The sequence below is a fragment of the Bombus pyrosoma genome, linkage group LG3 (genome assembly GCF_014825855.1).
Source record: "Bombus pyrosoma isolate SC7728 linkage group LG3, ASM1482585v1, whole genome shotgun sequence".
NCBI classification, from domain to species: domain Eukaryota; kingdom Metazoa; phylum Arthropoda; class Insecta; order Hymenoptera; family Apidae; genus Bombus; species Bombus pyrosoma.
In genome coordinates this window covers 8,613,588-8,640,985 of record NC_057772.1, presented here as the reverse complement: position 1 = coordinate 8,640,985, position 27,398 = coordinate 8,613,588, and the positions used below count along the sequence as shown (strand labels likewise).

At 31.2% G+C, this 27,398-nt stretch overlaps 6 protein-coding genes and 1 long non-coding RNA gene across 12 annotated transcripts; 3 read left to right on the top strand and 4 right to left on the bottom strand.

Annotated features, from left to right (window-relative positions):
- Positions 1 to 139: 139 nt before the first annotated feature.
- LOC122566005 lies at positions 140 to 3,325 on the top strand. Of its 2 annotated transcripts, none has more exons than XM_043722664.1 (4): positions 140 to 1,022; positions 1,218 to 1,400; positions 1,469 to 2,621; positions 2,705 to 3,325. In XM_043722664.1, the coding sequence occupies exons 1-4, from the start codon at positions 828 to 830 to the stop codon at positions 2,785 to 2,787; spliced, it is 1,614 nt and encodes a 537-aa protein (XP_043578599.1). In that variant the 5' UTR covers positions 140 to 827; the 3' UTR covers positions 2,788 to 3,325. The 2 variants fall into 2 exon arrangements, with proteins under 2 accessions (XP_043578599.1, XP_043578600.1); XM_043722665.1 differs by having other exon boundaries at positions 880 to 1,033.
- Positions 3,326 to 3,466: 141 nt separating this feature from the next.
- On the bottom strand, positions 3,467 to 6,030 carry LOC122566019 (sorting nexin-12). The gene is made up of 4 exons (XM_043722691.1): positions 5,727 to 6,030; positions 4,864 to 4,959; positions 4,575 to 4,699; positions 3,467 to 4,477 (listed from the first exon to the last, which is right to left on the bottom strand). The coding sequence occupies exons 1-4, from the start codon at positions 5,889 to 5,891 to the stop codon at positions 4,372 to 4,374; spliced, it is 492 nt and encodes a 163-aa protein (XP_043578626.1). The 5' UTR covers positions 5,892 to 6,030; the 3' UTR covers positions 3,467 to 4,371.
- A 136-nt stretch (positions 6,031 to 6,166) lies between these two features.
- LOC122566023 lies at positions 6,167 to 8,082 on the top strand. Of its 2 annotated transcripts, XR_006316369.1 has the most exons (4): positions 6,167 to 7,127; positions 7,194 to 7,575; positions 7,654 to 7,840; positions 7,941 to 8,082. It is a non-coding gene; the product is annotated as an uncharacterized LOC122566023 (long non-coding RNA). The 2 variants fall into 2 exon arrangements; XR_006316368.1 differs by having other exon boundaries at positions 6,167 to 7,575.
- LOC122565996 (glutamate [NMDA] receptor subunit 1) lies at positions 7,852 to 16,579 on the bottom strand. Of its 3 annotated transcripts, XR_006316366.1 has the most exons (18): positions 16,425 to 16,579; positions 15,953 to 16,130; positions 15,353 to 15,604; positions 14,367 to 14,561; positions 14,114 to 14,214; positions 13,704 to 13,877; positions 12,818 to 12,931; positions 12,592 to 12,739; positions 11,981 to 12,194; positions 11,771 to 11,923; positions 11,498 to 11,655; positions 11,065 to 11,299; positions 10,615 to 10,763; positions 10,055 to 10,212; positions 9,789 to 9,961; positions 9,330 to 9,583; positions 9,174 to 9,232; positions 8,105 to 8,243 (listed from the first exon to the last, which is right to left on the bottom strand). XR_006316366.1 is itself a non-coding variant. In XM_043722641.1 (17 exons), exons 2-17 carry the CDS (start codon positions 16,112 to 16,114, stop codon positions 8,001 to 8,003), a joined length of 2,883 nt encoding a protein of 960 aa, XP_043578576.1. In that variant the 5' UTR covers positions 16,115 to 16,130; positions 16,425 to 16,579; the 3' UTR covers positions 7,852 to 8,000. The 3 variants fall into 3 exon arrangements, 2 of the variants coding, with proteins under 2 accessions (XP_043578576.1, XP_043578577.1); XM_043722641.1 differs by lacking the exon at positions 9,174 to 9,232 and having other exon boundaries at positions 7,852 to 8,243; XM_043722642.1 differs by lacking the exon at positions 9,174 to 9,232 and having other exon boundaries at positions 7,852 to 8,243; positions 11,771 to 11,905.
- Positions 16,580 to 17,423: 844 nt separating this feature from the next.
- LOC122566000 (monocarboxylate transporter 12) lies at positions 17,424 to 21,142 on the top strand. Of its 2 annotated transcripts, XM_043722656.1 has the most exons (6): positions 17,424 to 18,573; positions 18,966 to 19,109; positions 19,358 to 19,641; positions 19,753 to 20,267; positions 20,557 to 20,777; positions 20,948 to 21,142. In XM_043722656.1, exons 1-6 carry the CDS (start codon positions 17,958 to 17,960, stop codon positions 21,121 to 21,123), a joined length of 1,956 nt encoding a protein of 651 aa, XP_043578591.1. In that variant the 5' UTR covers positions 17,424 to 17,957; the 3' UTR covers positions 21,124 to 21,142. The 2 variants fall into 2 exon arrangements, with proteins under 2 accessions (XP_043578591.1, XP_043578590.1); XM_043722655.1 differs by having other exon boundaries at positions 19,358 to 20,267.
- Positions 21,143 to 21,290: 148 nt separating this feature from the next.
- LOC122566021 (UPF0547 protein C16orf87-like) lies at positions 21,291 to 23,093 on the bottom strand. Its single transcript, XM_043722693.1, has 3 exons — positions 22,826 to 23,093; positions 22,241 to 22,429; positions 21,291 to 22,160 (listed from the first exon to the last, which is right to left on the bottom strand). Exons 1-3 carry the CDS (start codon positions 22,874 to 22,876, stop codon positions 21,930 to 21,932), a joined length of 471 nt encoding a protein of 156 aa, XP_043578628.1. The 5' UTR covers positions 22,877 to 23,093; the 3' UTR covers positions 21,291 to 21,929.
- A 2,178-nt stretch (positions 23,094 to 25,271) lies between these two features.
- LOC122566011 lies at positions 25,272 to 26,990 on the bottom strand. Its single transcript, XM_043722681.1, has 2 exons — positions 25,491 to 26,990; positions 25,272 to 25,414 (listed from the first exon to the last, which is right to left on the bottom strand). Exons 1-2 carry the CDS (start codon positions 26,311 to 26,313, stop codon positions 25,401 to 25,403), a joined length of 837 nt encoding a protein of 278 aa, XP_043578616.1. The 5' UTR covers positions 26,314 to 26,990; the 3' UTR covers positions 25,272 to 25,400.
- Positions 26,991 to 27,398: the final 408 nt, after the last annotated feature.

Below are 27,398 nucleotides of genomic sequence, written 5' to 3'. Positions count from 1 at the left end.
TTCTGATTTTGTGTTTTGTATTTTTCTATACCATTAATATTATTTTTAAATTAAAAGACTACAATATTTGAAATATAAGAAAGTAGTATAGAAAAAACGACGTGCGTTTTTTAATTTACCAATATGCAAACTTGATAGTATTCGTCATAACATAAAATAAATTAATAATTTTTTTTTATAATAAAATCATAATAAACTATAAAGATTTGAAACTTTAAGTTTAAAAGATTTGATTGCTTAATTAATATTAAAATATTTAGAAAAGTAAAAAATTTTAGAACATCAAAATTTTTAATAACATCAAATTGTTTCTATATTTCATATAAATTTTTGCATATTTTGAATTTACTAATGTAGAAAAAAGGGGCGGGTAGTTCTTGACAGATCATAATTAATAATTATTACTCAACATTCCAAAATAATACATATTGACAAAATTTATATGTATAAAATCATTACCTAAAGCTTAACTAGTATAATAAATTATAGAAAAATCAATTTATTATACAATATAGTTTGAGTTCTGACATGTGTGAAGTTAGTTGCTAGCAAATCGCTATTGTATAGTCAAATGTATATATAGATATAAGTAAAATTATTTTCGTTTGATTACAAAAAAATACTTATTTGTTTGATTCTAACATTGATATAAAACCTAATGTCTATTTATATTCATGTTATAAAATAATAAATGGGCATTTGAGTCACAAGGAAGTCGAACATCGAATATTATTGCCCGGTGAATATTTACGGTATTTGTCAGTGAAAAGTTTGAAATAGTTTTACATAAAATTTTGATAAGAAATTGTTCACAATCCATCACAACGATGGATCAAATGGACAGATTTTTACCATTCACGTTGAAACGAGAACAGGAAGAGTTTGATATTTGGGATAGCGATGATAACACCAGTCTCGAAGATATTAACAATCTCCTTTCAATTTCAATACCTTCACTTTCAGCGAACAAATTTCATATTCCCACTGATCCGAATGATGAATTTCTTCGACTGACTACTACGGCATGTTTTCTGTAAAAAATTCATTAAACACTTCGACATATTAAAATTTAAATATAATTTTAAATATTTGAATTTAAAAATTATTTTTGGAATTTATAATTAATTAATTAAATATCAATATATATCTGTAAAGTATAAAAATATTTAATTATGTTTTAATTCAATGATTTGTATTATATTAAATTTAAATTACAGGTTCGTGCTATATATTTTTCCTATCTACATAAATGTTTACTTAGCAATTACATCCTTTGTTATAAGGAGAAGAATAAAGAGATTCCGAGTAGTCAGTTGAAAATGTGTGCAAATCAAATGGAATTACTTGCAGTTCGATCATCTTTAGAAACCACTTTATACAGGCAAAATATATTGAAATTGGTAATTTTGTTTATTGATGCAGTTTGATCTGATAGGTTGATTAATAGTTGAAATTAAGATATTTATAGATTTCAGATGTAAAATCACATACATCAGAGAAAAAAGCTTATAAAAAATTAGTGATATTTTTGAAAACCGCACCATCTAAGGTAGACATTGGAGTTCAAACAATTAATTCATGGGCGGAGTTAGAAAGGGCAGATAACATTCAAAGTATATGTATCACCTCTAATTGTGAAGAATTGTCCTCAACAAAGGAAATATTAAAGCATAAAGAAGAGGATGATATAAATGATGAAAATGAAGACTATATGGATGATATATCTTCTCAGTTGACTGTCTATAATAATACAGCTTCACCTACTGTCAATTCTACTAGTCTTAATGATGTAGAAAACAATAAATTCAATGATTTAGATGAAGAGACATGCAATAAAATGATAGTAGATGAAGAAACAATGAAAGAAGATAGCAATATTTTTAGTTGTATACAAGATAATTCTAATACTCAAGTTACAAATCAATCCAATGTTCAAATTGATGATGAGAATTCACAGGATTCTCTTTTGCAACACATGGAAGATATGTTTTGTGACAGCGATGATAGTAGCGATCTTATGACATTAATTGAGAAACATTCAGGCGTTACTAAAGCTAATATGGATAAAGAAATTAATGCTCTTCTCCCACATAATTCTAATGGTTCCATTAACACGACTAAAAGTAATGATATAAAGATTAACTCAGTTAAGAACACTAACATAAAAACATCAAATACAAGTACAGGGAAGTATAGTTTTAGTTATTATAAAGAGATGAAAACCAGAGAAAGTAATAATAAATCATCATCAACAGAAAATGAGACAACAGAAAACAAGCAAAAACGTAGAATAAACAATATTTGGCTTGTTGAACGTGTATATCAAGTATCAAAACTGAAGGCAAGAATGACAGAATTATCTTTAAAAGATTGTAGAAGACATGGAAGAGTTAAGGAAAAATTTATTGAATTATTTGGAGAAAGTGATGATGAAAATATGATAACAGATTCACCAATTTGTATAGAAGAACATTTAACAGCATGTAAAGAAAGAATAGCACCATGGATTGTAAAATACTTAATGCCATTCTATAAGAAACGACGAATAAAAAATAGACAGCTTTTTAAAGTAGTTGCCAAGCATATAGCTGATATGCTTATTATTGAAAATACATTTCCTGGTTAGTATCTACTGAAATATTTTATTAAAATGTTTAATAAAAATATTCTCATATTCGGTACATACTTTATTTCTATTTTCCAGAACAAGACTGTGTAAGCAAGTATATAGAAACTTACTTCAAAAATAAAAAATTCATTAGAACTAAACAGGATGTATATTTATAAACATTTACATAGTTGAATCTATTAAATAAAAGAAATGTCACAGAACATTTTACATAACACGAATTATCGACATTGTATTTGTTTAAATTCAGAGGTTCTAAGCTTGAGATTAACGAAGGGCATAATTACATATTTCATCGTAAAGACAATGTGTTAAATATTACTCATGTAAACGTTTAAGATGACTGTAGTATCAATAGAAAAGAATAATAATTTTGTGAGTTGTTTCTAGCAATCTTTTTTAATTTGTTAAGAAATAGTGAAGTTTGAATTTACAACACTACTTCTTTTTTGTTGAAAGTTACATATATTTTTTAATCAAAATAAACACTGACAAATCCCGTTTGTGTTAAGATTTTCTTATTTAAATATTAGAGCTCTAAAAGTGACATTTAAGTCACAGTCTTACTTTTTTGTATGTTCCTTATTATTTGTATTGATAAACAATATTTCTTATGTAAATGTTACGTATGCACTTGTTTATACACAAATATATTTATTATATATTAATGAGAGAAGAAATATATTTAATGAAAGTTCTCCTGTAATACAAATTATAACTTAATTGAAACACTGTAAAATAGTTTAATCTATGCCCTGTACATAGTCCCTTTGATAATTATAAATATTTAAAAAGTGTGGCTTCTAATGTAAGTTTAGAAAATATGAAAACACAATATATATACAAATTATTAATTTTACTTTTATATCCAGTACAGAAGTAATATCATTCCTGTATCCTATTCTCATAATAAAACAAGGAGCATAACAAGAAGATTCAGAACACCTTAATTATATATATATTTTATCATTAATAAACAAGGATCTAAGTTTAATAAATTTTAGATTTTTAACAGTATTTCTTATGCAGTGAATATCAAATTATAAACAATTTTTGAGAGGTTTACCTTCATTCTCAAATCAATTTATCTTATCCACTTATTTGCAATAGCACTGTTTACAAATGAACTTATTGCTACTTACGAGTTATCCAATAGAAAACAATGTAGTACAGTTAATTATTCAATTTATTTTACTAAATTGATACTATTCATATACAAAAAAGAGTGATAAAAAGCTATTAAAGAAGGTCAAATTTTTATTGTGTTTTCTATTGAACAACTTGTAAATAAATAATTTTTATCTTAATATTTTATTTTTTAAGCCATATTTTGAAATCCATAAATTTTGTATATTTATATATTAATTGATTTGTTGTATACAACATTATATTGCAATTTCTGAAAATGATAAATGTCAATGTTATAAGTTTTTTTTATCAAACTACAGTATTATTAAAAGAGGAAAGATTAAAAGAAAAAAACTTAGTTAATTTTTCCCTATGACTGATAATGATATGAATAATAAGATCCTTCTAAATATTTAGTTATGTGTTTGAAACACAATTTTTAAAAAGCAAGTTCTGATTCAACATCACAGTGTGAAAAGCTCGATTAAATATTGCATAAATACAGAAGGATCTTAATAAATTTTAGACTTAAAGATTTGAAATAACTTTTCAAATATAACTTTACACATTGAAGGTGGGGAGGAAAATATACTTGCAATAAGTCTTATTGTAACTTATGTATTACGTATTTTTCCAGGTACGTAGTTCTTGTCTATTACAGGTTCTTGCAGAAACATATGTAAACACCGTTCATTCTGTGCTAATGGATGTCCTGCTATTCTGAAATATCAAGTAAGATTTTTGTATAATTCATCCAATATTTTTACATATTAAAAATAAATGGAATGTATATTTAACTTAGTTAACATGTACTTACTTATTAACGAAAGCTTCTAGACCTTTCCTTCGATCTTCAATAAAATCTTCTTCAAAAATACCATCATCTCCTCGAAAAGGCATCTGACGCTTCCAAGCTTTTCCTGGTAATGGAGGCACTACTATCTGTAAGTTCATTAACATCTTCTATTTACTAATACTGTTTTTTTTTAGTAAAAAATAAAACGTATTGATTTTTCTAACTCTATTATGAGATATCAATATTATCATTGGTTTAAAGGCATTTATCTTTTACTTTTAGTTGTTTTACATATATTTTACCAACTGACCTTGCTATCTCTTTCTAGTTCAGTCCTCAGCCATTCAAAATCACTGTATCTTCTTCTTACTGTGGAATCTTTTACTTTAAAAACTGGTAGATTTGTCTGAAATAAAGAATTACTTTTATAATTTAATTATTCAACATTTGAAATATAATACAAAAGAAGGAATGTAATATAAAATTTATACTTAATTCTATTTAAAAGAATAAGAAGATCATAAGATATACATAATAATATTTTAGAATAATTTCAATATAAATTTTACAAAAAATTTGCTTATGTATATTATTATCCTCTGAATTCTGGAACGCGATTCATATATATTAATCTAAGGCCTATAACTGGCTTCAACAGTATACATATTTTTGTATCTACCCAATTTTATCATTAACAGTAAGATAGCAGACACAGCCCATGATAGATTTGGTTAATATCCACAATAAAATTAGCAGTCCTAATAACGCCATCACTAGCATTAATTTCGTATTAAAGAACAAAATTAATGTGAGAAAAGAATATTTAAAACATAAAAATTTTTTAATAATCTTTCATAAATTATTAAATAAGGCTTAACAATACCGTGACTGTATATACATAAGTATTAACCGCAATACGAAACTTTTTCACAGAAAATATCATTAATTGCAGAAAAAATTTATTAATTTATTGAATCGACGAGTAAATAGGAATTAAACAAATTTTATATTTGGAGAAATACAAAGTTTATATATTTAAATAACAATACGATATCTTATACATCGAAACTGCAAAAGAGAACCTGACATCAGAATGAAAAAAATGGTCGGTTATGTTCATTAATTGACAAAGAATGAAATTATGAAATAAAACAATAAGGGCCTATCACTCACCCTCATGCGAACTTCATAATCGGTATACCGTTTCTTGCCGACGCCGTGTGTGATTGGATTAATCACGTCAATTTCGAGAAAATTTGCAGGCGCTGCATAAGCGTCGTCCAGTGTTTGTTTTTTAACATTTAAACGACGTGTAGCGTCCACTGTCGTATCCGCCATACCTTTTTCAACAGTAAATTAATTAAACCGCTTAAAGACCACCTAAGAAACACAAATCCGATACAGTGAATAACGAAACTTCGTCAAATGACAGCGGTGAGAAACTTGACACAATTTGTTCTCATGTGTTATATCTGTGATCATGACACGAAGAAATGGACGTAGAGAGGAAACTCACGAACTAAACTCACAGATAGTAATGAGTTGTCAAATTCGACCGTGGTTTTTAACTGTGGCGAAAAATTCGACCTTTAAATAGGAGTCAATACCCTGATACTCCTGAAAAATTTTGGAAATCTTTGAAATCTTGAAGGTCTTTTAAGTCTTGAAAGTCTTGATTACTTTAATAAATCTTGAAAGCTTAACACGTAGTCAATATTTTACAAGTATTTTGAATATTTCATTGTCATAAGATATTAAACAAAATCTAAAATGTCTGAGGTATCGGAAATGCATCCCAATGCAACTTTCAAGACCTTCAAGACTTACAAGATTTCCAAGGCTTATAAGACTTTCAAGAGTTATAGGGCATCGAATCCTATTGGAAGTGATTCAAAATTTTGACGGTTCTGAAAAATATCGAATCGTTTCGAAACTAATTGTGAGACTCGAATACCAATCACTACTTGCAGCTACATCATCCATTAAATAACATTATTAAAGGTTAACGTTTCTGTTGTGTTTGTATTCAAAGATATTAGATTGTTCTTGTCAAGGCCAACAATTTTTTAAATGACGAAAGCATATATTTATGTACTTTCATTCATTCAAACTTGTTTAAATAAATTTATTAATAAACCCAAATCTGACGTTTTTGGTAAGTTTTGAATATCGAGTGAATTAAACTAAAAAAGTATCATATTTTTATATGAGGGTTAATATTGTCTCATTGAAAAAAAATCTGTTTTATTAACAAATTCTGAATGTTTCTTCTTAATTTTCTTTAATATCCAACTAAAAACCGTATTTGTTTGTATGTTCTATTATTTTATAGAAATTCATATAAAAAGCTACGAATTTTTCGAATAGCCTAATAATTAAACAATTGAGATGGTAAATAATGTGTGCTAGAAGAGAAGAAGAAGGATATAAATGCATTGAATTAGTTAAATTAAAGATTACATTGATACCTTTATATTTTTTAATCAGAACAAAAATGACGCTTACAAATTTTGGTTCTATGTATTTTATATGATAGCTCTAACAGCTGAAATGTATTATTCTATCACTTATACAGTTAGTATAGAATTTATAAAATTAAAATTAAAATTTTCTAAACTAATCAACTTTTATTTTATTTAGTATTTCTTTTATAAAAAAATTAGAAAAACGCATCGATTGGTCTATAAGTAAATATACTTAAATATACTATAGTTCGGTTTAAAGAGATAGAAATGATCTTAAATATTTGAAATATCTTCACTTCCGGATCAACAACGTGTACCACGTGATGCATGATTCAAAACTATTTAATCTTGTGATATTTTTATCTGTTACTGTTTAAAAAGTATGACTTCATCCAGTAACAAGAAATGCTATAGCATACGTGACAATTTTTATAACAAATATAGCATCAATTAAAGCATATTTAATCCAGTAAGAACTAAGTAGGAAGATAATTCGTAGAAGTTGCATATACGTAGTATTATTGGAAAAGGCAAATGAAGTAATTTGTTTTGTCAAGGTAAAAGAATACATTAGAATATTCTATAATTAAAAAAAAACTGTTATTATACTTGAATTTCTTCAAAATTTTATGAAGTTGTAGGAGATGGGTGCAGGAAGAAATAGTAATTGAAAAAAATATTATCCCAACTTCTTGGGATTCTTTTTTAATATAATGTTAAAACACAAAATTGGCTAATATAAATTAACTGAAGAATGTTGCAAATAAAATGTTGCGTCAATGCAACGTTGTTCCTTAACGGATTAATGAATACTAAAACACGGTAAGAGAGTCTTTAAAGTAACGGTCTTTATTGTATAAAACAAAGTTATCATTTTCAACACAGTTACATATGTGTCATATCTAACAAACTTTTTTCTCAGGTAATAATATAACATGTTGACATTTTACGATGTACAAGTAATCGATGAAGACGAGTTACTTCACACTATGAGATGTGAGACGTTTGCAGTGTATGCAGCGGGCGATAATCTGATATCGTCTGAACGTGGTATAGGTCGTTGACGGATGTCACTGTCCCCTGGCCATGCCCGACCAGGACTTCGCGGAGATACGTTCGATCTAGCTACCGTATCGACTGCTAAACTTACGGTCGTAGGATCGTTAAGGCCGTTACTTTGAATCCTTCGCTGGGCGGCTATCGAAGCTCGTAGAGTCTTTCGTTTCTGCATTTTAAAAATCGAAAGAATAGAAATTAGACAAATATACTAGGGGTATTGGAAAAAGCTGCATTCGTTTTATTGTTTTGACTAATTCTACTGAATTTGTATCGCAATACAGTAGTAATTCGTTAATTAGTTATCGCTATTTTTATCTTTATTCTCTTCTAGAATTAAATTGTTAGTGGAATGAGTATTTGGCGTTACGTTATGTAAAAGGAACAAATGTGTCATATAACTGTTAATAGAGAAGAAAAATACTAGGAATTTTCTGGAATTATACTTCCCTCGATAATTGGGCAGATAAGGTTTCATGACCAGTTAGCGAAGCACTACTGTATGAATTGTATTTGAGATTAACTATAATGACCAGAATGCGAACTTTTATGCGTGTAAGAGAAATTTAAAGGTGCAAAAATGCACACGATGAATTTGAAGATAACACAAGTCCAAAATAGAATGCTTTTTCTAATATTTGATAAGAAATACAAATTTCGGCTTAGGTTCCCGTTCTTTAATTGTGCTCATAAGAATATGAATTTGCATAAATATTCACAGTCTAATGATGATATTTTGCATATATATATATAGCTTAACCTTTCTGCAACGGGACTGTATGAACTAGAGCTCCACTTTTCTTATACACACTTTTGCAAGAAAGAGTTAAAATAAAATATAAAAGGGGAAAAGTATAAAATGCTAACTATATAAATATTTGATGCATCATAAAAGGAGCAATTATAGTGTCAAATACGACGAAGTGCCTTTCGTTGCGTATTTTACACTATTTTTTTCTAAAATGCAAAATTGAATTTTACTGCCTTAACATTAAGTTAGCCTGTTTATATCTAAAGCTTGCAAAGCGTATGAATCGTTGTGCTTTAATCTAGAATGTTTGTGTTCGTTTGATGATCATGTTCTTTTAGGTGTCGTTACTGAAGTCTGTTAGAATTCCTGCGTTGCTCCCCTATTTTGTCCTGGCTGCTTGCGATTTACTGACAAACGCAAAATTTTGAGGAATGGAGAACAAAAGACATCGAACGAAAGAAGTTCGATTCTAGTTCAAAATCTATAATCAAGCTTATACTTTACCTCGATTGCACCTCTCCATTTATCAGCCGCGTGTCTCGCCAGTTCCATCTTTTTCTGTTTGCGAATCTGATGTTTCTTGTACGCTACTTCAATGATGATAAGTCCAATACCACCTATGATTCCAACACCGACCACTATGAATACTCCAGCCATATTTTTTAAGCCTAAAGTATTCGGAGCTTTCTCAAGTTGCTCGCATTGCTGTACGTTACTTCGAAGAATCCAATGGTTGTCAAGGCTTTCCATAAAGCCACCTAATAGTGTAATAAGTATTTAGTAACATTTATTGGCAACTTGATGTTTATTTTTATATTACAGGACGTTAATTTATCCAATAATTATAATTATTCTTTTAATGATTTTTATTAATTTTAAATATATGGTTATATATGATATATGATAATTATTTTCATTATTAGTTTTTAACTATTTCAGATAATGATTTTTATTGACTCTTACTTTCGTGGAAATCCAAGATAGCAAGAGTAACAGCGTCTGCCCATAAGGAACCTTTTTGCAAACCAATTCCATAACCGGAACGGCCAAATAACTCTCCAGCAGTTACCAATTCGCAGTCCTGAGCAGCCTCGAATTCTAATCGAGAACTATCCCAGATAAAAGCCATGAGTTTCCTACAAATGCAATAATATCCTTAAAATCGCCAATTCTTGAACTTCAAATTTTTATGATAATCCAAATTTTATTTTTTATCTATTTTTTTTTACCCAATTTTTATATCTCTGATAGCTTCTTCAGCAGTGTCGTAATTGTTCGCTTCCATTGTACGATACATATTGGATAATTCGACCTGTCGACGGAAATACATGTCCACAGCTGAGCCCTTCACCGTGGCGCACGTAAGGTTCTCCATGGTGTTTCTAAGCTGCAAGTATATTCATGATGTTATACAGGTAGTTCGTTATAGTAGTCTTCGTTACTTTGACTAAAATCAATATATACGCTGTAGCAAACGTAACAATAGAAGTAATCGATATATTACATATACGTTTGTATACGTATGTAGAGTGATCCAAAAGTAATACAATGGAAAATTAAAGATGTACATATTCATTTAAATAATTAAAATCATTGTAAATCATTGTTACTACAACAGATTGTAAAATATTTTTAGTATTTTTATATTCCATATCTTTGATATGCATATAATATGATATATATTCATGTAATATAAATTGCTGTAATAACAATTTGCTGTAAATTTTAAGGTGATACGTAAGATATAAAAAACAATATTATTTTTATAATTTATTAATTTCATTCTTACTCGAGCATCGTTGATGCCAGTTAATTTAGTTTTCGGCCGTTCCAACACGAGGAAAGCAGCCAAATTGGCAGTGTAAGAAGCAACAATAATCATTGCAAATCCTGCCCACACCATACCTAACACTCGAGCAGAAAAACTCCGTGGAGTACCTGCAAAAATAATTATGTTTATCCATAATACTTATAAAATTCAGGTAAAATCTTCATTTATAGAGATGAAACTATTTTTACGCGGCTCCATTTTCATCCACGAGTAATCAATTTAATTACACTTCAACTGACAAAAGAATGTTATAAGGCTTACTATAAATATTTTAAAGTTCAATGTTAATAATGATTGATGTCAATGTATTTTTTTAAATAATAATTTGTATAGAATTTAATTATTTATGCGTCTGAATGAAGTGTTTTTTAATTGTTTTATGGGGAAATAATATAATTAAAATCAAACCTTCCCCGATTCCACTGTTGAGAAGTACTCCCCAGGCGAACCAGACGGCGCTGGACAGGTTCAGGGCGTCCTCTTCGGTACCGTCAGTGTTTGCTAGCTTGAACCTCCCGAAAGGTGAGAACCGGTCGAGGAGGTACAAAACTAGAGCCACTACGTGTACCGACACCATCACCAGTATCCATAGAGTGTTGCTGAATGGTTGCAGAAACGATACGAGGGTTGATGATCTTGATGGCTAAACCAAAAATTCTTTTTATAATTTTATATTTTTTTAATTAATAGTTTGAATTACTATTAACTAATTATTAACTATGAACTATGATTTATTTTAAATATTCTTTAATTATTATGATATAATTATAGTTTTAAACCATTTTAAGATATATAACTACTTAATTATTAATAAATATTTCTAGATTATCAGTTATTGTACCTTTTTTTCAAGAATAGTGATGCCTTGATACTTAAACGGCTTGCTGAACTCGATAAATTCGGCACGTTCCGGATTAATCGTCAAAGGAGCGACGATCATATCTGCTCTTTCATTCACCAATTCTCCGATAAGTCCTGTCCATTCTTTCTTTCCTCCAACTGAAACAAGAAATTTGTAAATTAAATACTAGTATCTGTTTCATAGTCACGTATGTTCTCATCGAAACGAGGCCTTACATCTACAACTGTTCTACCATGCTTCTACTTGTCGCACCTGAATTGTACTTGATCACATAGCTGCCAAATTGTCCATCGGGAGACAGGGCCAAACTATAGGTGAAATTAATGGTCTTTGATAATTCTTTCAACAAATCCATGCAGTATCCCTTGCAACAATATGTTTTCGTAGCTGCAAATGTTTCAAGATCTATTGTACATAATACATAAGATATGCTACATCTTGTAATATTTAGTAAATTCTTACTTTCATGATCTGTGACGTTAAAATGAGGGCATGGAATCTCTTCTGGAAGACATGGTTCACCGGATGCGATCTCGCGAACGTAAACAAATGGCTTTTCTTCGATAGTAAGTACTTTCAAGTGCGTAGGAATCATAAAACCTTCGGGTTTAGTTTGCAGTCGACCAGGCCACGTTATGCTGGACTCGTTGACACTTAATGCCATTTTGGTACCATTCTACGGATAATATGAACATCAATACTAGAGAAGTAAAAAGATATCTTCAAACAAATATTTTTTTATAGAAAATATTTAATATTATAATAATATTTAAATGTTGATATAATATCAGATTAAGTAAAATATTAAATTTATTGTAAGATATTATACATAAAAATACTATAAAAAAGAAGATACTATATATATAAAAGATATTATATTTAAAGAGTATGTTCAAGTTATTTTAATAAGATAACTATCTATACTTTTTTAATTAATTATTTAAGGAAAACTTTTGAAAAAGGTAAATAGATTTCAGCTAAAGAGTTTTAACATCTTCTGCTTTGTTGTAAATATTTGAGGATTCTTCTGCATTTTTAATATATAATTCTATTTATTTTTTAATTTCACTTACAGTTGGATAAAAATACTGTCCAACGGAGACCCTTTTACCATTCTCCTGGATATTAATGATGTCATATTCAGCATAAATGCGGTCCCCATTATCATCGAACGCTACTTTGCCAGTCTTACCATCTGATAGTACCTCTTTGAGGATGAATCTAAAACAGAGTGGAACTCATAACAGTAAGATACCATTTGATTTATATCAATAAAAACATAATAGAAGTAAACAGTACTCGAAAAGGCTCTTGCCGGTCTCCCATATCGAGCCAGAATCTCCGCAATCCTTTGGCGCCTCCGTGATTACTTTCGACTTGTTCATTTCTCGTAAGGCGGATACAAGCACTATCCTGAAATGTATATTCTGTTAGATTGTAAAATTATGATCTATCATACATCAGAAAAATTGGAAAATTCAAAATAGTAAAATTTAAGGTATAAATTCTTCTTGATCGAACAATGTCCAAATGGTAGATGTATCAATAGTCCGAGACTACTATTTTCATCAAAACCACCTATTACTCCGTAGAATGTTCATTAACTACTAGTTATATTTATCTGAAATGGATAATAGGTTGCTTCACAGAGAGAGAGAGAGAGAGAGAGAGAGAGAGAGAGAGAGAGAGAGAGAGAAAGAGAGAAAGAGAGAGAGAGAGAGGGAAAGAGAGAGAGAGAGAGGGACAGGGCAACGTTACTCGTACACACATATCCTAAACGTTCAAAGCACATTCAGCGTTTCGCTGAACGATACGGAATATCCATTGGACAGATTGGAAGGTGTGCTAAGAGAGTATGTGATCCAGTGATCTGAAATCAGTTGTACATTGCCGTGAAATCAGGATGCGTGTTTCCTGTGCGTTGCATGCAATTGTACAATTCTACATCAGAAAAAGTTTGAATGAAGAAATGTGAGAAAGACATTTGTTTTTGTCTCTTTCTGTTTTCTTGCGAAGTATCGTAAATATGTCCATTCAATTACTCTAATTGTAAGTCTTCTCATGCGTAGGTATCGTGTGTCCTTTTGTTCTCATTTTTTTTTTAGGCCTTTTCAGTAGTAAGACACGAAACTACGGACGCAACATACATGCGTGGATGTCTATACGTGATTAGAAAGGAACTGACAGGCTATCGTCGATGTGAGACTTCTCTTTCTCCGCGTTAATTAATTTCAAGCCGAGAAGACCTTCCGGTGCGTTAGGCGCATCTAAGGCTTGCTCCGTCACGATCCAAACATATCCTGCACCAGTCATATTCAATGCTGCTGCGTCTTGAAAAATCACGCTTGCGTCTGTTTTTCTGTTGAAGAGTAAAAAAATTTCATTGGATCATTTATTCATTGTTATTATTTAGTATTTATTTCTCTTAATAAATAGGATAAAAGTTTAACATCTTTGTTGATGGAGCTTTGTGCGAGCTTTATATCATTTATATAATAGTGATTTGTATATTACAATTATTTTAAATAATTTGAAAAGTTTATTGCTATACAGATTGATATAAAGCATATTTTAACGGAAGTAATTAGTACTTACGAAGTGTACAAAAGACAAACTCTAGCTTGTGCATTTTTCATCTCCATTAACTGTTCCGTGAAGCTATCTAAACCAGGTTCAAATTCGATCACAGACTCTACCTGTTTTAAATCCATTACAATTCAATTAGAAACTAACAAACTAATTACGTTATTGTCATAAAATTGTGTTATATGTAATTATACGAGTTGTTTTCATAAAATTATTTCTAATAGGCCTTTCAAACAAGATTAGAAAATTTCATTAGATATACCTGAACTTTAATTTCAACATCATCTTCCAAATTCTGGGAAGTCGTCTGAAATCTTCCAAGCAATGCTCGACCATCTGTATCTGAACTATGGATGAAGATCACTTTCTTATAGCTAAAGTGTTGCAATAGTTCAACCCACACGTCTGCTTGATGCGAATATGGTGGTACTGTCCTTAGGAAGGAGACGTGAATGTTCTGAAAGAATACTGTATCTCAGATAAATCTTGCTATTTTATGTTATTACACAATATTTTCTAGAACGCGCACCATACGTATGCTATACAGATATTTAACGTAACATGTAATACGGATAATGTGACAATGACGTAGTAAGTACTACAGACAATCTTATTTGTACAAATCCTTTGACGGACTACAATTTAACGTGTTCACTGTTGATCGTATTTTCATAATCCATGCCACGCCCCAATAAATGTAAAAAGATTCTATTTCTATAATACGAAATTATAAGCACATATATGTCTCGTGCGAATTATTATATTTAACGAATATTATATAGTGATATTGAATATTATACATATTGTACAAATTACAATACTCGATACTCGCCAAATATAATAATTTATACGCTAACATAATGATATAGTATTGAATATTATGTTGTACGAATTATTATTTTTTTCAAAATTTCATTACATTTAATTTTTTTTCTATATGCCAATCGATGTCATACAAATATTATATTTTATAAGAGTACGTGACGAAATCGAATTTGCAATATACGCAGTGAATGTGTTAAACGTGCTTTATGATATTTGTTATAATAAATTAGAAATCAAATATTAATTAACATCATAGATAATTTATATTTATAGTTAGTTATTTTTAATAACTAGAACAATTAATATTACATTTTATAAAAGAAAATGTGTGTAAATTTTTCACTGCTTTAGAAAATCTCAATAATTCTAATCAATTTTCATGTATAGAGTAGAGATCTTCGTTATATTTGCTAATGGACTCACTTTGTCAGAGAATGCGGAATCTCTTGAAGATATACCTATAACGGGTATATGATAAAAGCCACTTGTGTAAGAAACAGCGGCTGGTGACAGATCTCCTGTAAGGGGATGAGAAACTACCACCGCGTACACTTGTTCCGCTATCAAAGAGTTACACACGCTCAAAGCCGTCTTAATTGGATTGGAGTCCATTTCAATTACCGTGTGCTTATAAGTCACTCCCTTATTGACATATTGCGAGTTGAAGTTCAAAGTCTGGAAACCGGGGCAAATATGGAATTAATTATGACTATATACTTCCTTGGAAAATACGACGAATAAACATCTACAATTATCCTCTGACTAACTATTCGATGTTTTATTAAATAGAACAGTTAAATTTCAATTTATTGTATATTCGAACTAAACTTCTTTGCATTATAGAGATGGAGTTGAATTTAAAAATTAAGGTAATTTAATTAAACTAAACTAGAATTTAATAAATTCTTAAAATGAAGCGAATTAAGTTTCAGACGTAACTACTTTAAATAAGAAGTTAACTAATAAGAAGGTTTTATACAAAAAGATTAAATTTTAGGAAGGTTTTCATTGAATATTACTTACGTTTAGCGTTCGTTTGAAATACTCTTTGCTGTCATTATTGGAGAAAACGCCGCCGATCATAAAGAAGGTGGGATTGTTGAATTGGCTCGCGACGAGTCCATTGTGCACTTCATCGTTCAAAACAATTAGGGAAATGAACAATGCGACACCCTCGTATTTCATTATTAGAAAGTTCGATCTAGGAAAAAAAATGAATTTCAAAATGGATTTCATCGAATAACTAAAATATAAATAGGGGTAATATACAATAAAGAATTATACATACATACATAATGAACCATAAAAATTGTGGCAGTTTTTAATAATTATAATCATAATAGGAAATCTACAATTAATTATATTAACATATCACAATAAATTTAACGTTATAGCCTAAATAATTTGCAAGAACATAAATTTCAACTACATATTATTCTTCTGAATAACAGTTTATCTCCAAAGACATTTTCTTAAAAATGAAATCTGAACGTACCGGATCAGTCTACAGTCGTTGATCGTTCACGTAATATTCAAGGATGTACGGATTGGCTGGCGATTCATTTAAAAACCGTTCACGCCCTCATCTGACAATGAGTGCACCATGAACAGACCCAGTGTTAACGTCGAGCGCGAAGGTGGATCTGAAAGACAGAAGTCGGAGATTCATTGATCCGTTTGGATGCTGCGCACAGACTTCGTCCCCACTATTGCAATATTAGGATGTTTTCCCATTTTCCAGGCAACTTTACAATTTCTTTCTGACCATTCCAATAATCTACCCTTCCCTATTCGTTTCAAACTCCTTATTTCTTCCTTATTCTCCTGGATTATTTAGATCCCGACCAAACGTGCATTTAATCTCCCAATACAACTAAAGTACAGTAGAATTTCACTTATCAAAATGAAACTAACTCAACTTCTGCTGATCGAATTCATTTATATATATTTTAAATAATATTTTAAATAATTGTAACTATACAACAGTTTATTGTCTTTCTTACTTGGCATGTTTCGTAATCAACGTTAGTTCATATTCTTTTAGCCAAATTGCTTATTATCAAAATAATTAAGAACATTCTATAAACATATAAAATATAAACAACTAAGAATAATTTAATTCTAATTCAGCGTTGTCTCTTCAATAGATTCGTAGCATAACAAGAAGAAGAAGCATTGCCAGGAGAGTTTAAAAGAACTTCCCAATGGTCGTAACAACTCGTACTATCTCTCTGGAATCAGTATCTCTCCGGCGATTAATTCCGATGACCTCCATCGTTTCTAAAGATGTTGAAATAATTGAAGCTGCGAAACGGGAAGGGACATGCGATGCAGGCCGATCGAAGATTGTCCAGGCGTAGGGACTACAGGGTGGAAATGGTCATACAAGCTAGTGGAGGCCAAGGCGGATGGAAAAGTGGGTCGACCTGCAGGACAATAAACCGATAGGCCCCTGCATTGTTTCCAAGCCACGTGGTGGTGACTACACCGCGAGATGTGGCTGCATATTGATCTCGTAAGTTTCCACTCGGTGGCGACCTCCTCTGCGTGCGCACCCTTTTCACTTCGGTTATTTACCAAGCACCCTTAGACAGAGTCAGGAGAACCTTGGAGAACGTGTAAATGGTGAGAAGGAAGTCAACGGTGGATAGGTAACAACAAAGTCAAATCGGGGTGGACCGATTTTTATAAGGTGCGTGTCGAAAGACCAGGAAGATTAGATTTGGGGAGTTTAAACAATAGAAAACGAAGAATAGAGGAAAGTAGATAGAACAGAAGCTGACATCTAATAAGATAAATAGAGGAAGATATAGAAAACGACCCCAAGACATAGAGACAAGTACATAAATAGAAATATAGAGTGTTAGAAAAACGAAGATTTTGTTTTTTATCGAAGATAAAAGGGAATCGGAGGAGGTGAAGCAGGTGAAAAGAAAACTGTTTGCCAGCAGAAGCAAACGAAGGAGAGAAAAAGCAACGTAACTCCAATGTATTACGGTCCCCCTCGCGTGAACGAATCCACGGAAATATGTCATTACCACGAGAATGGAGCCTGCAGGATTCGGTTGAGCGTGACGCTGTCGCCTGTGCGACAGCGTCGCAGGAGATGGTCGGCACCACTGTCATCGACGAGAATATGAATCAACAAAATCAACTGGGCTCCCTTTTGTCGATACATTCGGCGCCCGTCTTCGATTTGAGCACAGGTGTACCCTCGCCAAAAAGGCCAGCCTCGTTGGCCGTCCAGGCGACAGCAACTTCAACGCCGGTCGTGCCACCGCATCTTCAGAGTCCAGAGACGATCGAGGACGAGGATAACGATAATCTCCTGACCATATCGAGTCTCACGGCCAGGCCATTGATTGCCAAGTCTCATGAACTTCGATCGAGCATAACTTCTAGTACTAAGAAGAAAAAACCTAAGTGCGAAACGAAAAAATCGAGAAATATCAAGTACGTTCCATTAGATGGTGGTTATGGGTGGGTGATCGTTTGCGGAGCATTTTTCGTTCAGTTCTGGGTGACTGGACTGATGAAATCTTACGGGGTGCTGTATGTCGAGGTGATGGAAACGTTTAAGGATTCCACAGCTTCGGTCGCTTCTTGGATACCCGCTATCTTGTCTTGTCTTTGTCTTGCACTTGGTAAGTATTTGCCAGGATGTTTTTAGTGAAAAATAAGTTTTTTAGAAATCTAATCAATATTTTAATAAAATAATAATACTAAAAATGTGACACAACTCTAAACAAATTTTTCAGGAAATCGAGAAACTATTTGGAAACTTATAAAAAATTATTTACTAAACATATAATGTTAAAGTAAAGAATAAACACTAGAAAACGATGATCAAATATTATTTTTGTAATTTTCCATTCTTAACTTTCTTGAGATCGCTCTTTGACGATTTTTATGTTCTTCTAACACAGGATTGAATTATTTTGAGTTGTGACACTTTTGAAATACATGTGCGACTATGACAATGTGAAGAGATTGTGCTATTATCCTAAATATTAATATGTGAATAATCCAAATACAGCTCCAGTGACGAGCATGCTGTGCCAGAAGTATAGTTGTCGGGCAGTCGTTTTCATCGGTGGATTGTTCTGTGCTTTAGGATTAACGATAAGTTACTTTGCGACAAAGTTGATACATCTCTTTTTTACATTTGGAGTTCTGACAGGTTCGTAGGTAATCGATTTTATCAAATTTCTTCGCCGTGCGTTCGTCTCAATATATGTATGTATATGTATATAATCAGGTTTCGTCATTGGGTTACGTAAGAAAATGCGGATAGCATGCTTGAAAGAAAGAAAGCAAGAATATGATACGAACGAACAACTGGACAATACAATTAATCCAATTATAAACATCTAATTATTTATATAATGACAATATTTATTGTCATAGCAATTAATATAACAATTTTAGGCATTGGCAGCGGTCTGTCGACAACACCAGGTATCATCCTCGTCTCACAATACTTCGACAAGCATCGTGCACTAGCAAATGGAATATGCGTATCTGGTACAGCAGCTGGCAGTTTCGTGTTTCCGCTTTTGATCAAGGTTCTCGTGGATAATTTTGGTTTCCACGGTACCATCCTTTTACTTGGTGGTTGTATGCTTCATGTGTGCGTCAGCGCAACCCTATACCGGCCATTGGAGAACAATTACGCGCCAGAAGACACAAACATGCCGGAAAAGGCGGAAAAGGTCGAGAGCACAGCAAAGGAATTAGAGACGGCAAAACAACAGAAGTTAGATTTAATATTCGCCAATGATTCGACTACGAAACATAATCTGTTGAACGAATTATTTCATCAGAACGGTGTGGTGGCGGTCGAGCTGACAGACAGTGACGAGGAGAAAGACGTTGTGGGCGAGTGTCTACGGATGAAACCGATCTCGAAGATACGTAGCTCGAGTATATTACACAGTGTCGAAGATCTATCGACCGATTCTACGTGCGTTTACAAGGCAAGGTCGTCGTTAAAGTCGCTGAAGTCGTCGGTCACGGCGGTATGTCCAGTTCCTCAGAACGAGTCACAACTGCCAAAGGAAAAGAAGACAGTGATGCAAAGGATAGCGCAATACATCGATCTGTCTCTATTGAAAAATCCTCAATTCATGATGATGTGTTTGTCCGTTAGTCTTATGTCAACCGGAAGTCCGTATATGCTGTACTATCTTCCGGCTTACGTACACGCTGCTGGTTATACGAAATCGGAAGCTGGATACCTGGTTGCTATTTCCGCCGCGCTTGATTTATGCGGAAGATTAGGACTTGGATGGCTTTCGGATCTGAAACTTTTTGATCGGCGGAAAGGATACATTGGAAGGTACGTTCGAGAAATTTTTATACTGCATCTACAAAATGCATTTGCATAGATCCTTATTTTCCAATAAAATATCTTTGTTTATCAGATTCTACGTTTCATTTTCATAGTATTGAATTTTTATAGTCATATGGTAGTATTATTAAATGATGTGAAATTTAATACGCTTGAACCTAATTTAATGTGCACATGCTATAGGAAATATAGATGTGTAAATCATTTTTGTATATAATCCTTATTTTTGTATTATTGAACTTTATTATTTAATAAAAATTTTCTTCTCCTTAAACAGTGTCGTGGGTGCTGGTGTAGCTGTACTGGCAATTCCAATGGCCCATTCTTTCTACGTGTTAGCATGTTCTGTAGGCATGTATGGACTATGCTTAGGCTGTTGGTTCCTCTTGGTTCCCGTCCTTCTCGCAGACCAATACGGAACTGATAAAATATCCTCTACTTATGGTCTTGTCAGGATGTTCCAGAGCGTTGGAGCAATTTCTATTCCGCCTTTAGCAGGTATGAAATTATTTGAATTTTAATACAGTGCAGCGTTTAAAATAAACATTAATTGCAATTAATGAACTTAAAAGTACTCGATTCTGTGTAGTAATCGCAGAGGTATTGTTTTGCTTAAATAAAAAAATAATCAGTGTTATTTATGTTAATGTTTTTACGTTATATTCCAGGTTACTTGCGCGATGTAACAGGAAGTTACTCCGTATGTTTTCTATGCATGGGTACGTGCATGGTCATGGGAGGTCTACCTTTACTCCTGGTTTTTAACGAAGTATCGGAATCATCGAAGATGACTGTTAATAATGAGAACAGTAACTGTCAAGGAGAGGTGGTTGCAAAAGAATAAAAATATTTTGCGAATGTGATTGAATGTGTATTAGAAATCTAATAAATCACAACATTTGTCGCTACAATTATTCTACTATGATGTATTGCTTCGTTCAGTGTATTCGAAACGTTTACATAAAATACCTCGTTCGCGGCAGGTAAGGGTAATTTTTATAAGTTTTTATATAAATGCACATGTCTCATTTTGTTTTATTGGTAAACGACACTCTCATTTACACGTTTACGTTTAAAAATAAAAAGAAATAACATAGGACAAAAACGTTCTTATACATATTAGATTTATATACAATGTAAAGAACTACTTTTAAAAAACAGAATCTGGTTTCCAGTTGTAATTTGTCTTATATATTACACATAAACACTATGTACATTATTCATATTTACATGTTACATTATGATTATTTGTAGAAAATGAAGAATTGCGGCAGGTCCTACGATGAAAGAAACAATCTCTTAGTAGGAAATACATATTTTTCATACAAACAGATGTAATTAAACACAGTGATCTTTAATAAAAATTGTATTCTTTTCACTTATGTAGTCTTAATTTGTCTACTTTCGAAGATAATGTATAAATTAATGCTCAAAAAACTTTATAAATTTCAAAATTGCCATAAATTAATTCATACTAATTAATGCTATTAATTCATGCATAACATTACGTAATACTATTTTAATCTTCCTTGATGCAATGAATAGATAGCATTTCAAACATAGTCCAACATCTATATAAAATGATTACTTTCTACTAAAAATGGACACTAGTATTTCTTATAGTACAAAATATGACACAATAGAAAAAAATTATGTCGGTTTCCAGGCTACAACTCTCATTTTATTATTTAATTCTTGTAGTATCAAAGAGCATGTGAGCTGTTTCTCTGGTGACAGACCATTGATTCCTTCCATTTCATCATCATCATCTCCAATTCCATTACTACTTCCACTTTTCCCTTTACCTTTTACCTTTCGTTTCTTCTTCTTGTTTAGCTGTCTACAATCTATGTCACTAGCAGTATCTGTTGCTTTTCTGATCTATGATGATTGAATTTTTTTACACAAATTATTCGTTTCAAAATATATATTTATATATAGAATATTAAAGAATATCTTACTTTTGCACTCTTTTTTGATTGTTTATCATATTCTAAAGCATCATAATAATTTGGTTTCTCACGCTTGATTCGATTGGTTCGTCTTGTTTTCATTACTCCATTGTCAGGACTAGGAGGACTTTTTATTGAATTTCGTCTTGCATTAAAAAATGAATGACCACATGGACAAGCTTTGCAAGCTACAGGTACCTTAATAAATAAATAGATACAATTAATATAAAGTGATATAAATAAGTTATCAATTGTATATATATATATAATTGAATAAATATATAAAATTTGTTTGCACTCGAAATTAAAATTTAATATTTTTTCTTATACAAAAAATTAATTATTCAAAGCTTACATTAAAATATACAATGAAATAATTAATTATATTTCATTTTAATAACGAATTGATGATAGTAGAAAAATTTATGACAAAATAATCTTATTTCCGTTTTACTGAAGTTTTCCCAGTTCATTCAAAAAGTCTTAATGTAATAAATAAGTAAAGCTACAAAAAATATTCAAAATAAAATTAATATATATATGTGTATAACTGTTTGGTATAAAAGTAAAATAATTAATATAACATAAAATTACCTGCTGTTCACATTTTGGGCAGCCTTTACTGATTGTTTTAGTCTTGGCCATATTACGAAAAAATATTTAATAAAGATAAGGTTATTTACAATTAAAAATATGACTAGATAACTATATCGTTAAACCATGTCGTTGAATATTGACATCATAGCACGAAAATAGCTTTTATATCGATGAGAATGCATTTTAAGAGCGTTCACTATAACGTTAAGTATTTTTTTTTTACATTTAACATAACGCTAATAAGTAATGACAGCCGTAATGTATAAAAGGAACACAATGTAAAATGATTCGTACTTCAATTGATAGATGGCAGTGAAAGTCAATTACGAGAATGGACCAATCGCAGAATTCACGCTATTTCACATTGTGAAAATGTATTTCCAGCTTTCAATTTAATAGGTATTTAAGCTTTGTGATAACACGATATTTGTGCACAGTCTTTCTACTCTTTCTCTTCATTATAATTTTGTTATTGTTTTCTCAGATGCAGATGTTATCATACTTAATCATATTTTAATGAATGAATGTACGAAATATGAACATACCTAAATAAGTACACATCGAAAATTTCTATATGTAATATGTATGTTTTACATTCGTAAATATACGATATGTAAATTATTTACGTATCTCTGATATTATCAATGTTTATAAAATTTATTTTTAATATTTATTTAACTTCCACGGTGGCTTACATTATTAATAATATGGGTAGTTAATTGTTAGTATCAGATCAAAATTTATTGTTATTTTAGCATTATGTATTTATATAAATTAATTGATATCTATTCTATATTAATAAAAAAGACCTAAAAATCCTATCTTTTTAAATTGTATTCGATTATGGTATTCTTAATTGCTCCTTTTCTTGCTCGTTTAATATAAATGCGTTTTATCATCCTTAAAGTAGTTGTTAAATGTTTCCAGTTCTAATCAAACACTCGTTGCGTTAAGACGTTGAACTTTAATGGTTAAGATTTATTGATAACGTTTTCATATCTCATATATTACGTATTTTTAAGATGATCGAGGTATTTTAATTTCATTGTAAAGCACTTCAATTTTTAAAAATCTGTTTTTATTATAATAATATTATTAAATAATATTGTATTATTGAATTATAATGTACATTTTGTTCAATAACAAAAATATACATATTACTAATTAATATTTCTGGATTTTATCTTTTTTCGCATCTAAATATTATTTTCTAAAATAGACGGTATACATTTTAATCAAATTAATTGCTTATTTTTCAATAATTTTAGTACATAAGTATTTTAAATAATTTTAGTAAAAATATCCTTTTCCTCTTAGTTTTATTACTTTATTATTTCCAGCCTGTTACTTTTTATTTTTTATCTTTGCAAACTTTCTACCAGTATTAAACAAAGAGTTATCGTTTTTACTTAGTACAGTATTTTCTTATATAATTCTTTAGCTTTCCCGCGTTGATAAATAATTAAATAAAAGACAGATGTTCCCTAGAATAATTCTCTTATTTCATATATTAATTCTACCCTGCCTTTTTAAGCACTTTTTTATTTCATCGAGTGATATCAAAGTATGTACCCAAGTAAGGTGAATGTTCCATCTTATGCGTATTTATTCCACGCACAATTTTTTTCAAATTATTTCTTTTTAACCACTTATTAGATACATGTATGTATCTACAATTTCATGATTTTACAGCATAATAATTTCATAATTAATTTTGTTAATTTTTTACATATTATTCATCCAATTATCTTGATTTTATGTCAGTGTTAACTACAAGACGTTAACTACAAGAACAACAGTGTAACTTGTCGACGAATTATGTAATTATCTTTCTCTGTTATCTCAGCTTTATCATATTACATACATGAGTTGATTTTTAAAAGAATGTTTTACTCATTACTAAATGCAGTAACCCACAAAAGTACTTGAACACTTATTTAATAGAAGATTTCTATAAGTGTTTAGGACGATTTAAGTAAACAACTGTACGTGTTACATATTTTCTGCAACCAAATTTTTGTATATTACATTGTATATTCCGCATTTCTCAGTATTTCCCTTTCTGTTGTATTAATTAATCCTTCATGGCCTACAACATCCTCATCTTTTTTTACCAGTCGTAGGACAAGAAACAAGAATGCACGAAGCAATTGGAAAGTTACTTCAGTATTTACCTTCGATTTTTAAATTCTGTCCGAAATTTGACGCGATTCCTCGCGATGATGTACGACGAAAGTGACAAACTCTCTTCGGATTTCTTTGCCGATATTGGCTCTTTATTGAAGCAAGATTATTCATTTGTTTTACGAATGTTATTGAAGTTACTGACGATCTATCTTGGGTCAAGGCATTAAAGTCGACATTTGTATTATCGGATACGTCCGCATTCTCTCCACTATCTGATACGGAACAGCACACGAGTTTATTGGATTCTGAATGTTGAAATTCTGCAGCTTCGATTTCTTCATACTCATCAGTCATAATATTAATCTGTTTATCCGTTTCTTTATTTTTATTTATAACATTGCAAAAGCAATCTTCTGATGCTTCTTTTTTATATCCTTTCCCGTTTCTATCTACAAATAACTAATAACTATTTATAAATAACTGATCACCGTGAGCAAGGTCTTTTGGTGCTTCTTTCATTTCGACTATTTTTCACCTGTTACAATATTGCCAAACGTCTGAGTACTTTCGTTCCTCTTCGTTTCTTTGTCAATCCTAGTTCTTTCGGTTTCTACTTTTAATATTTTATCATGACAACCATTTTTCTTCGAGAATTCACAATCATGCTTTTTTGCCATATTATGTCCCCATTTAGCAGTCATCGATGGTGACGCCCAGTCAAGGTCACACTTAGAAACATGCCTTTTGTTTCCAATGCACGTATAACTACGCTTCTTAGAACCTGGAATAAAATTCCTTCGACTTTTTGTAATTGAATATTTCGTAACGCAGTCCCTGATCTTATTTTGTTCGTTCCTCGGTCTGATCGAATCTTTTTTACAGATACACGAACGCGTATTTCGACCAGACGTGTTTACAGAGATTTTCTCAATTTTCAGATCAGGGCTATTACAATAATAACACATCAGTTTTAGTTCTTGCTTAGGGAAGATCGCGTCCTTTGTTTGTATGCAATGGTCTAGTCTGTTTTGTTCCCCAAATTGTTTCCTCACCTTCTGCATACAAGTGCACAACATCTGCTTCGTCCATTCGTAATTTTTTTCTCGCTTCATATATACTCGTTGTTTATGTTTTGCGTGCCTTTTCGGGTCTGGTGTACAAAACTCTAACTTTTTTTTCGGAGAAATTAATTTCTCTGGTTTCCGTTTACAATAAATATTTTCGCATTCTTGACACAGTACGCTATTTGACAAGTTCACATCTTTCAATGGACTCGTACAATTACGAAAACAATGTATACTTGAAAGGATATAACTATGTAGTATACAATTGCAACAGGCAATATTATTAGGATACATTTGGGTATTTACCTCTATGTGTTTTCTGGGAAAAGATTCTTGTACTTCACCAATTTTATCTTTTAGAATTATATTAGTTTGTGCAATTCCATCGGCTGCTTTTTCAGAAGTAGTTTGGCCTTCCTTTTTAGTAATTGTTCCATTTTCTAAATCATTCTTTGATGCAAATTGCTTTTTATCCTCCAATTGATCCTTTTTGTGATGTGTGTATTTAGAACGAGTATGCTTATTAAGATTTTTATTAGAAATAATTTCTTGAGACTTAGGACGAGTTTTTTCTACAACAGTCTCAGTACATTGGTCATGTTTCACTTTTTCTGTAGGTTTCCTCCGATTCGATAATTTCGAGTTTTTCTTAAAGGATAACTGACTAGTGTATCTTTTTTCTTTTTTCCGAACTTCCTCCAAATTGTCTTTGAATGTTCTCTCAATTAGCGAATAATTTGATTCTTGGTGTCCTTCTTGAGGAGGATCTTTTTTATCATCAATATGATCTTTATTAAATTGACACGGGACACCGCGTTCTATTTCTGCCTCGTCGTCTCCATCGTACACGCACGCAAATCGTGTAGAACAAATATTTTTGGTGCGAGAAAATCGCAATCGAGAATATTTACTGGACTGGCTTCGATGAAGTGTTCTAGTTTTCCATGGATCAGGAATTCCTTGTATAAAAGGTAAACGTGTATCGTTCCATAGCCTATCAGTGATGAAATATCTGGTACAGAAAGGTATTAAATTTTTCTGTAATATGTACGCCTCCGTACAAAGTTCCTTGCAAAATCCCTTAGAAATTAAATACTCTTTCCAAGTATCAGGAATACCTCGACGCACATCGGAATAATTTTCTTGTCGTTGATAAGACGAAAACGTGATAAATGGTTGTGTGCTCATTAATCTTGGAGAGGAAAATGGTCCTCGTACTACTTCATGGACATCGATATACTTCTTTTTTTTAAATCGTTTTGGTGATGTCCATTTTTGGGTCCATCCAGTGTAGATGTTAATACTGCAATCTGGATGCATCAAAACGATTCAATTCTTCCATAGGATCATTTGAAAACAATTGTGAATGCGTTACAATA